The 10914-nt window shown below is 56.5% G+C and overlaps 2 protein-coding genes across 6 annotated transcripts in view; one reads left to right on the forward strand and one right to left on the reverse strand.

Annotated features, from left to right (window-relative positions):
• The window catches only part of ARMH3 (armadillo like helical domain containing 3), a 123037-nt gene extending 117740 nt beyond the window's left edge, over nucleotides 1-5297 (reverse strand). The window contains exons 1-3 of one of the 5 annotated variants that reach the window (XM_050711792.1): nucleotides 5232-5285; nucleotides 3622-3667; nucleotides 1820-2300 (exon numbers count right to left, since the gene is read on the reverse strand). The gene's annotated coding sequence lies outside the window, so the exon portion shown is untranslated. Of the gene's footprint in view, nucleotides 1-1819; nucleotides 3555-3621; nucleotides 3668-5231 lie in introns of those variants that run through there. The other 4 variants (XM_050711791.1, XM_050711793.1, XM_035547566.1 and 1 more) reach the window with 4 other exon arrangements.
• A 701-nt stretch (nucleotides 5298-5998) lies between these two features.
• HPS6 (HPS6 biogenesis of lysosomal organelles complex 2 subunit 3) lies at nucleotides 5999-9616 on the forward strand. Its single transcript, XM_035547571.1, has one exon. It carries the CDS (start codon nucleotides 5999-6001, stop codon nucleotides 8438-8440), a length of 2442 nt encoding a protein of 813 aa, XP_035403464.1. The 3' UTR covers nucleotides 8441-9616.
• Nucleotides 9617-10914: the final 1298 nt, after the last annotated feature.

A 10914-nucleotide genomic window follows, 5' to 3' on the forward strand; every position in this document is an offset into this window, starting at 1 on the left:
CTTTCTCCCAGACCTCCGAAGGTAATTACACACATGGCAGGAGCACACCTCAGGCAGAGGCTTGACTGAAGTCATGCTCCAGAAAAACAGAGGCAGGCTCTTGTGGCAGCTGCACTCAGCCATGCTAAATTATGCATAGAAAGGTAAGTACACTGCAGCCTGCCTCTAAGACCCCAGAGCTTTCTGAGTTGGCAGCCATGGAGACAGCTTTGGATTTCACCTCCATCCCAACCTGCCTGAACACCTTCAGTGACGACGGCATGCTCGGATCCACCTTTCTGTAAAAAAAGCAGGTTCCAGAGACTACTGAATGCCAGTTCCAGGTCTCTTCTGCACTCTTTCCACAGCTTTTGATTGTCCTAAGACTAAACTACATTCCCAACCAGGGCTCTCAGGCTCCCAGAGCCTGCAACAGGTTATTCAGACATCCAGCCCTTGAGCCATGAACTTCAGTCCCAAATGGCAGGAAAACATCTTTGAGGCTGGAAAAAATGCTGCTGCAAAAAAGAAAAGGCCCTGCCCCAGCTGTGAAGGGCAGGAGGTTTGCCTGGCTGGCAAAGCAGTGGACAGAGAGCAGCAGATCTCACACCTCAAAAGCTGAGATTTACATGGAACAGAGAAGAGATCCTCTTCCACCTAGGATGGGAATTTGAACAGCCAGGTGGTTAAGGGCCAGTTTGTGTGCACGCTGGGCTGAGAATGGAACCAGCCCCAAAAACACTGGCAGAAGAATCTTAGGACCTTCTGCACCATAACTACGTAAACACAGAAATTACTCCTGTAGCCTGATGGGCCCATGTATCCAATTAAGATGGAGAAAAGGTCTAACAAGTCTAACAAAACGAAGAAGAAAACATTATTCAGTCATCCTGATAGCTTCTCTTTTACAGACTTTGCATTATTTTTAAACTGTCATGGGAAATAAGACATTAATTAGAAACATAATTGGAAACACAGAGAAATCTATTAAAAACCAAAGCAAGAACAATGTCACTTTTAGATGAGCAAGACAAATCTTACCCAAGATTGCACAAAACAATTTCTCAACTAGAACGGTAAGTTTCTGAATCACAAGCAGCCACCATCCCCAGCATACAAACACATCCATCAGCATGCTTCTAATTGAATTACAGCTAATGAATCCCAATGTCAAAACTAATAAACTAACTCAGAGTGCTTCTAGGTCAGCGTTCACATCCCAAATGTGTATGCTTATGGGAGGGGATCAATACACTCTGCCTAATCCCTGAACTTTGCAAACTGTATTTTAGCACTTTTCCTACACTTCCAGAAAGATGGAGAAGTCTAAATCCCAGAAGACACAAACGTCTGATGCTGAAAGAGCACCAGAGGGCCCACATGATCATGTGAAAATTCTAGTCTCGGTCAAAATGGATCTTGGGATTCATATTCTCTCAACCGGAGCTGCACAGAGCATACAAAGATGACTGCTAGAGGCAAGGATTAAATAACATTCTTGTTTATAACTCGCTGTTCTACAAATGAGCATATGGAGGAGCAAGGGGAGAAAAGGAAGAGTTGCCTTTCATGCCAACGCTTTATTAGGCTATGCTTGTTTCATGACCTGTGATGATCAGGCTGCACAAATGGCTTTTTCTTTTCACTTTATGCAATTACGTTCTCCAGATGTCATAAAGACGGAAACAGAAAACTGCATTTTGTTAATGGGGACCTCCTAGACAGCTGCAGAAAACAGCAATCAAACACACAAAACATTTACTAGTTGCAGAGGTGTCAAATTATCAGGGCATCGTGACAGTTTATGAAAACAAAGACGCTGAATATAGTTAAGAATTACCCTTTAAAACATATCACATTTCAAAGGCATCGGTGCAATTTCCACGTCTCAGGTTCAAATGGATAATTTATTCTGTCAGTAGGTCAGTCCCATTAACACATGCTGCTAAGTGAATCCTGCTGCAGTCGCTGACTGCGCGGAGAGCTGTCCCTCAGGGCTGCGACGTACGCGCACGGGGGTTTCGGAACAGCGAGTACCGTGCTGTGCCGCAGAGGATCCAAGATGCTTCGTCTGGAGCTAACAGAAACCTTGACAGAGCACGAGTCTTGGCAGCTCAAAGGCAGGAAGAAAAAAAGCCGTGGCAGAGAGAAGTTCAGGCAGACTCTTGGTCTATCTGTCATCAACCCCAGGATCAGCTGACCCAGGCGGGAACAAAGGAGTGAGCACGTCCAACCATCCACCTCCTGTCCATTTCAGTCCAAAACTCATTCCAGAGATTCAAATCAAACATGTGACATTCAGATGAACGCATCCCTGTCAGCTTTCGGTTAGAACATCCACGGAAGAAGAGGAAAAAAAAAAGGCATTTTGAGTCTGAAGTTCACTCAGACTCATGCACATTGAAAACTGTGGCTTCTCCGCATTGTAACGCAGCTCCCGTTCAGACTTTATTGTTGTTTATTGTTCTTTTGATTATTGTTGTACGGATCTCGTAACGACAAAAATACTACTGTACAGAATGGAACATTAACATGCATCAACACTATAGTGAAAACAGGATCCAAACCTTGAAACTCCTGTAATCTTGCATGCATGCAGCCTGTCAACCGCTGTATTTCACATTTAACAAACCTGAATGTTTTCAAGATTACACAACCCACAAACGCAACCAAACCTGAATATTTTTTTTCAGTCTATAACCCTCAAAAATATACCGTGACACTGCTAGGCTAAATAAAAAGAAAACAAGCAGATGACATTAAATGGTATTTTCACATATTTAATTGGCAAACCATTTATTCTGTATCTGAAAAATGTAGTGCAAATGATGCAACATATTATTTTGCTAATGCCAAAATCAATATCAATCAATATTAATGAAGGCTCTGAGTAAGAACTGAGATACTTTTCCTTTTAGAATCCAATCCCCTGACCTGCCACTGCTACTCAGACTGAACTACTGGTATAAAGATTTCAAGCGTGGTAACCAGCCCAACACCAACTGCATGCACCTAGGACCCAGTGTGATCATGCTTTGTCCTTTTAGGTATTTTGCTGGTATATCCCTTAAGTCAAAAGGACAGTTGTTCAAAAATTATCTAGAGCGTGCAAGGCAGGGGATAAACTTCTGCCTACAGTTAGCCCACGGCTTCTAAAGAAACAAACGGATTATAAACCAAATGGTCATTCTACTCTTTGGTGCATGTTTTTCCTGGAATTTCACTTAATCCATGCGATGAATCTGCGGAGTCAATACTGGACACAGGCAACAGGCAGCTAAGTCTCACGTTCCAGCACTCATCCACCAGAGGAATCAAACGAAAACCCGCACCCTGCACAAGAGCCTACCAACGCCAAAGCTTAGACAGTGCCTTGACCCAGCCCAAGCTCCAGCATTAAACCCCCAGGAGCCCCCTAGCAGCACTCTGGGCAGAACCCCAGGGAAATCAGAGAGGAGAGGGATGTGGTGGCTTAGATTTTGTCAAGGCTTAACCAACCAACAACCACATTCCTGCTACAAGCCCTCTTGCAGTTTATGCTCTGCCAACACGGGTAGTTACAGTTTATGCTACTTTTATATTTCATCTATTTTTTACAGCCTTATTTGTATATATTTGTAAACTTTATTTGGTATCACTCACAGCACACAAGCTTTGGATCAATCTGGCAGAAATTCCAGGTGCCTTCCTGTAATATATTGCAAGGAATACATTCAGAGGGTATGACAATGATGAAAAACCACATAGATCCTACTCTTTTTTTGTAATACCAAGCAATGCAACCTCTAGCACAGTCTCAGTATATGCATTTTTACCAGCAAGCTATTCCATCCCACTCAGAGCAGTGTACTACGTGCTTCCACACAGTACAATCTGCAGTTACACCACTGCTAACCTATTTTCCACCCCTTGAAAAACAGGAAAAGCAGCTTCCTAACGCAGATACAGCCACAAACTTCCACTACACGTGCTTCAGCAACGATATAAAGAATAGCGTCCAAGTTACATTCTCAACACTTCATCCGTAATTGCCTTTCATTTCTATCCGTCCAGTTAAAGTAACACCCAATCCATCAACTTCGCACCATCGACTAGCTAAGCTTCCTCCTGTCAAGCCCATCTAGACAAGTGTCACATGTTCTACCTCCATCTGTTCAGACCTTTTTTCCAAATTGATTTTTTCATTTCCTCACAATTCCTTTCCGCACTTCTAGCCGCAATGCTTAGCTCTCTTGTGCGAGGAAATCTCTTCGGGTTTTCACTTTTCAAGCCCTTCAGAATCCACCCCACTTATTTTACCATGAAATATTCCACCCTGCCTCAACGCCCACAGCTAAAAGCTCGGGCCACTTGAAGACATTTTCAGATGCCTGTAAAACACCCTGCCTGTAACCTTCCCCTGCCCTTTTCCCAGGGTTTCAGCTGTCGGTAGGGATTCAAGGCCCAGGCTGAAGGCAGCACAGTTACACAGCCTCGGCTCTGGCTTCTGAGGGAGCTGCGAGGTGGGAAGAGCTGAGGAAATGGAAGGCAGCAAGGTAAGGACGGCAGAACTGCAGAGATTGGGGAGACAGGGACCACTAGCAGCACGAGCACACAAGAGGAGTGACACTGACATGTATAAAGAAGTTTATGTCTATAAATGTATACATCTAAACATACATATGAAATCTGAAAGGAAAAAAAGAGCACAGGAAGGCAGAATACAGCAAGCCAGCAACCCGGGGCTGACCCTTCCCCTCCTGAGGGATATGCGTGTGGCAGCCTGGTGTCTTGGTGGAGGTGGTGGCACGCGAGTGCCCCGCTTATTACAGCTCTGCTGTGTCCCTTTGTGCACGCTAACCAACGACCACCTAACGTTGTTAAGCCGTTTGGTGTGCGTTAAGGGGTTTATTGTTGTGCAGGGCGTTGACAAACGTGAAGGGTTATTGGTGAAGCCGGAGGCATGCTGTGTGCAGGGCAGCTTTGTGCACAGAATTAAGAAATGCCACAGGTAACAGAGAGGGTTACGCTGTAATTAATAGAAACCCCAACTGATGTGTCTCCCCCCACCCCCCCCCCGGAATTCCTCGCCTAGTCACACCCCGCGCAGGGCCCGCGGGCCCGCTGACAGGACGCGCTCCCCCCCCCCCGGCCGTTAGGGCCGTTAGGGCCGTTAGGGGGCGTGGCCTGCCCGGCCCCGCGCGCACGGGGGGGCCCAGCGACCCCCTCCTCCCTCTCCCCCCCCCCCCCCCCCCCCCCGCCCCGCCGCTCACCTGCGGGCCCCGCCGCTCCCCTCCGCAGCGCGCAGGCGCCGCCCGCGCCACTGCGCATGCGCCACGGGGCGCCCCGCGCCGCGCGGTCCTAGCGCCGCCGGCACCGTGCGGGGTCCTACCGGGGACGGGGGGGCGGGGAGCAGCACCGGGCACCCTCCGGCCGGCGGTCCCGGCACGGCTCCGCCCGGTACGGCGCGGCTCGGCTCGGCACGGCTCTGCACAGCACGGCACGGCGGGGAGCGGCTCCGGCGGGGAGCGGCTCCTCCCGGAAGCCCGCCGCCTCGTGATTGCGCAGCGCCGAGCCGTGCCGAGCCGTGCCACCGCCGGCCCCGGTACCGGCCCCGGCCCCGGTCCCGCCGCAGGTAGCGCCCGGTGGAGGGGGGAGGCACTGGGCAAACGGGACTGCGGGGAGCCGCGGGGGGAGCAGGGGGCACCGGGCGGGGGGGTCCCGAGGGACCGGGAGGGTTCCCCGAGGAACCGGGGGCGTTCCCCGAGGAACCGGGGGGGGTCCCCGGGGAGCCGGAGGGGGTCCCCGAGGAACCGGGAGGGGTCCCCGGGGAGCCGGAGGGTGTCCCCGAGGGACCGGGGGGTGTCCCCGAGGAACCGGGGGGGGGGGGGGTCCCCGAGGAACCGGGGGTGTGTCCCCCAGGAACCGGGGGTGTGTCCCCCAGGAACCGGGGGGGGTCCCCGAGGAGCCAGAGGGGGGGTCCCCGAGGGACCGGGGGGGGCCCCCCAGGAGCCGGGGGGGTCCCGCCGGGCGCCCCGGGATGAAGCGAGCCGGGCCGCTGCGGCGGGTGTCGGAGTGGAGCCGTGGCGGCGGCGGGCTGCAGGAGCTGCTGAGCCCGGGCGGCGAGCCCAGCCGCGTCCTGCCCAGCCCCGACGGCGGGCACCTGGTGGTGCAGCGGGGCGGCCGGCTGCTGGCCTTCCAGCGCCGCGGCAGCCTCGGCGCCGAGCTGCGGAGGAGCTGGCAGCCGCCGGCGAGCCGGGAGGCTCTGGTGGGGCTGCTGTTCCCGCAGAGCCCGCGGGTGCCGGGCGGCTGGGCGCTGGCCGTCGTGTGGGAGCGCGGCCGCGCCGAGCTGTGGCGCTTCGCGGCGGGCTGGCAGCCGCTGCAGGCCGTGGAGCTCTGCCAGGGCGCCCGGGCGCGCGTGGCGTCCGTGTGCTGCCAGGGGGAGCGGCTGGTGTGGTGCGAGGAGAGGCCCCCCTCGGACGGCCACTCGGACGCCAGCAAGGGCGCCTTCAGGTTCTGCGTCTGCGCCCGGGCGCTGGAGGTGGAGGAGCAGGGCGTGAGGCTGGGCCCCGTGAGGATCGTCCTGCACAACAGCCCCGAGTACCGCGTCCTGGCGGCCCCGCGGCACGTCTTCATGCTGCCCGCCTCCGCCGGCTCCGCCGCCGCCACCTCGAAGTTCCTCCTCATCTGGCACCCCAAGGAGGCGAAGCTCACCGTCGCGGCCCCCTCGGCGGGCTTTGCGCGCAGCAAGGTGCTGCAGTCCAGCAGCGAGTCGGACTTCAGGAAGCTGCTGCTCAGCTCTGTGGGCCTCCTCTCGGCTCTGGCACCCCTGGACGTTCACAGCTGCGCCGTGTCCGACCGCGGGGCTCTGCTGCTGGTGAGCACCGAGGGTGCTGTGAGCGTGGTAGAGACAGATGGGACACAGAGACACGTCTTTGATCTAGAAGGAGGCCCCCTGGCCCAGGAAAATACTGTTCAAATGAAAACCTTTGGCAGCACCCTGGCTTGCGTGCTGGCCGGGGTCCTGTACCTCGTCGACCAGAACAGTGGGAGGCTCATAGAAAAGAAAATCCTGAGCATGAAAGAGGTGCATTTCCTGGAGTCCCCAGGAGAGGAGGACAGCATCCAGCTCCTCACTCAAACGGGCATCTACAGCCTTAGCTTCTCCAGCCCTGAGGACAGCGGCAGGGCCGAGCCGTGCCTGGTGGAAATGGTGTTTGAGGAGGCCTGCCGGTACTACCAGAGGAGGAGCCTCAGCAGCTCCAAGCTGACGGTGGAGAAGTTGAAGAAGGGCGGTGCGTTCCAGGCTCCCGTGGCTCTCGCTGCCATCCTGCAGCACAGCCTCCACCAGAAGCAGAAACCAGCCCGAGGCCTCCAGGACACTTATGCCAAGCTGCTGAGCACAATGAGCCTCGAGCTGCAGAGCTACCTGAGCCTGGAGCTCCTCAAGACCTGCGTGGTGGGTGCCCCAGAGAACGAGGTGGAAAGTTACTGTGAGGAACTGGTGGAACAGGAGGTCAGCCGCGTGCTGCACTCTGACATAGACAAGGACAACTTGGCCTACCTGAACTCAGTCTTTGCCTCCTTCCCCAAGGCTGCCTGGAAGGCCACGAGGAGCTGCCTGCAGCTGCAGCAGAACGGGGACGGCCTTTTGGTGGCCAGGGCCACCCCAGAGGTGTGGAAGAAGGTCCTGGGAGGACCGCAGCAGCAGGAGGAGGCGGGTCAGAACGGCGTGGTCCCGCTCTTTGAGCTCATCTGCGCCTCCTTCCTGAGGTTCAAACCCAAGTGGCTGCCCAGTTTCGTGGAGCTGACCCAGCAGTACGTTAGCCTCTCTTGGGCGTACAGCAGCAAGGAGGGCCCGGAGGGCCGGGTGCCGCTGTACAAGAGAGCTCTGGGAGTGCTGGCCAGGAAAAGCAAGCGCAGCGAGGTGGACGACGAGATGGAGCTCGAACTGCTGCTCTGCAGCAAGAGGCCGAAGGCCGTGCTGCAGGCTCTGCACCTTCTCATCCGCCTGAAGCGGTGGCAGCGGGTGGTGGAGGTGGCGGAGAAGTTCTCCAAGCTCAGTCCCTTGCTTAACAAGGAGATATTTACCACGCTGCTGGCAGAGTTCGCCCAGCACCGCGAGCTGGACCCTTACGTGGACACGCTGTGGCCGCTGTGCCCTGCTGAGCTCACTGCCTCGGACATCCTCACCGTGGTCCTGCAGCACCTCCCTCGCACCCAGGAGGACCCGGTGCCTTTCTCGAGCGAGGGGAACCAGCTGACTGTGGGCTTGCTCAAGCCGCTGCTGCAAAGGGTTGTGCAGCGTCCCTGCGTGCAGGACGAGATGTACTCGGATGCCTTGCAGAGCCCCACATTCCCCCCTCCTGCCCCACCCCGAGAGCACAAGAACCCCCAAAAAGCAGCGGTCGGCGATGCTCCCCAGCCACCCGTGGCAAGGACTTCCTCTCCCTCGGCGCTGGTACAGGGTGACACCGTGTGAGGGGGGGGGAAGCACGACGGGGTCTCAACCCCTGGGTGCGCGAGAAAGGGAAAGCCACATCCTCCCCTGGAAATCCTGCCCTGCCTGGCAGTGGGGAAGCCTGCTCCTGTTTGAAGCCTCCCTGCAGCAGCATCTCAAAGATTCCTTCGGGGGGCTGGAGCTGGGGTGTCCCACCTGAGGCCAGGGCAGGCGTTCTGGCTGTTTATAGCAAGTGCAATTTGTCTGTGCCCCAGTGGAGGAGCAAATGCCGGGCGCGTTTGCAGATGAAAGCACTGGCTGCACTACAGGACTGCAGAACTACTCCCTGCCCAAAGCACTTTGTTTTTGGTTTGCTTGGCTCCTTTATAACTTCACCTCTAGTCTTCTGATCCCCTGGAGTGGTGGCGGAGAGGCGCACAGGGACATACCCAGTCTTACCCCCCCATTCTCTGCTCAGGAGGTTGGGTGATGCCTCCAGGCTCTGCCTGTGAGGAACCGGGCGTGTTTCCTGCAGCGGGGCCGCTGAGTCCTGCTGCCCTGGGCTGGGCGAGATGCTAAATGCCAGTGTGGTGCAGCTCTGTGATAGCGGGCATCCCAGCACGTGCGCTGGCAGCTGCAGCGCTCCGTGTGCTGTCTCGCTGCAATTCCTCTGGGATCAATCCTGTCGCTGTGACTGATTGCAGCTACTTAGCTGAAGAGAGCAGCCTAATTCCCTTATCTCTCTATCCCAGCCGGCACCCAAACTCTCTTCTGAGCTGAGAAGCTGGCAGCAGCCCGGGCGAGCTTGGGGCTGGCCCTGCCTCTCCCTTCCCTTTGTGGAAGCTTAGATTATGCTGCAGGACGCCAGGGCCCTCTGTTCCCATCTCTCCTACCTTTGCCCTTTGCACACAAAGGGGCTTTGTCAGGGTTGTCTGGCTCATATTGTGCCTCTGTTTGCAAAGTCAGTGTAACTTGAGAGCGCTCATGCAGGAAGATCCCAGCTTCCAGCCTCTCCAACATGCTTGGGAGAGAGACCCCGGCCTGGCTTCATCTCTGTGTGGGGGCTGTGGTGTGGGGTACGGCCTGGCCGGGGGGGCCATCTCGTGCCTCGCTGGGATCAGGGGGATCGGGGAAGCTCATCTGCCTTAGTCCTCCTCCTGAGGCTGGGGCTCAGCGCGGAAGGCAGATTCATTTTAAAAATAAAAGGTTCCCAAAGCAGTGCCGGGGCGGTGGTGGATGTTGTGAGGCTGCACGCTCTCAGGAGGAGCGCTGTTTCATTTTGCTTTTGCCACGCTCAACTCACGGCAGGACCGCCCAGCGCGGCTCCCCACTGGTCAGTGCTGTGCCCTGCCAGGCTGTCCCCTCCACACCACTCAGCCCCTTGCTCCCAGCCTCCCTGGGGCTGTCTGGGGCCACGAGCAACCCCTGAAGGCCATCGGGGCGTGTTGCTGGGGGCGCTGTGGCTGACCCCAGTGTTGGGTTGAAGAAGGGGGAGTTTTTCTCAAGACTGCAACGTGTCCCTTTGCTGCCTTTCCAGCCGGGAGCACCAGGCTGGCTGCAGCAGGAGCCTCGGGCTCACGGTGCAGAGCTGCCTTCGGAGGGCTCCTGGCCTGTGCAAACACTGTAAGGATGTGCCAGTTCCTCCCCCAGACAGACGCTCTGCTGCAGAAAGTCCCTGCGGTGGAAAAACAAAACAAAAAAAAAATGGCAAAGGGGAAGAGGAACTGCTGCAACAGTTCTCTAGAGACCGGCTGGCTATCGAGGGGACCTTGCTTACGGTGGGCCTTGTGCTGTGGCTGCGGGGCACCGCGGCCGGTTTCCTGCAGCTGGCATGAAAGCAGAGCATGCAGCACCCTGGTGGCGGCCGCTGCAGGCGTTTTGCAGCGAGCAGCCATCGCCTCTTCCCGGAGCAGCTGCTGGGCCAGCTGACGCTGTTCTCGCCTCCCCGGCTGGGCAGGAGGAGGAAGAGGATGGGCTGAGGCCTCTCGGAGAGCCACGGCCCCTGGGGAATGGGATGCTGCCACGCGTTGGCAAAGGTTGGGCAGTAATTTGGAGGGAGTTTTTCCATTGCCAGGGCTGGGACTGGATGCAGGCGGCCACAGCGATGCAGCAAACGAGGAGAGTCAAGCAGGGAGCAAAGCCTGGGGCATTCAGCCCCTGGTTCCAAGGGGGAAATCCTCAAAGCTCCCTGCCTCCCAGCAAGGAGACGACCCCGGGGAGGGAGCAGCGCCTGCAAAGCCAGTGAGCAGGAACCGGAGCCAGCAGTGGTCCTGTGTGTGCTGGCGTCCCTGAGCCACAGCAGAGAAAGAGGAAGCAGAGGCCGGGCGGTGGGGAGAGCTACATGCTCGCCGAGGGGGGCAGGCAGTCCCAGCCCCAGGGCCTAAAAGGGTGGGTGCCCCCGGGGGCAGCAAGGGCTGATCCGCCCCCTGGGACAGATCCAGCAGGGCGAGAGGTGAGCACGGGGCTCTGTCTAGGGTCAGGATGTGTGCTGGGGGGAGATAGCAGGAGGTAAGGCC

Source organism: Cygnus atratus, chromosome 7 (assembly GCF_013377495.2).
Source record: "Cygnus atratus isolate AKBS03 ecotype Queensland, Australia chromosome 7, CAtr_DNAZoo_HiC_assembly, whole genome shotgun sequence".
Taxonomy (NCBI): domain Eukaryota; kingdom Metazoa; phylum Chordata; class Aves; order Anseriformes; family Anatidae; genus Cygnus; species Cygnus atratus.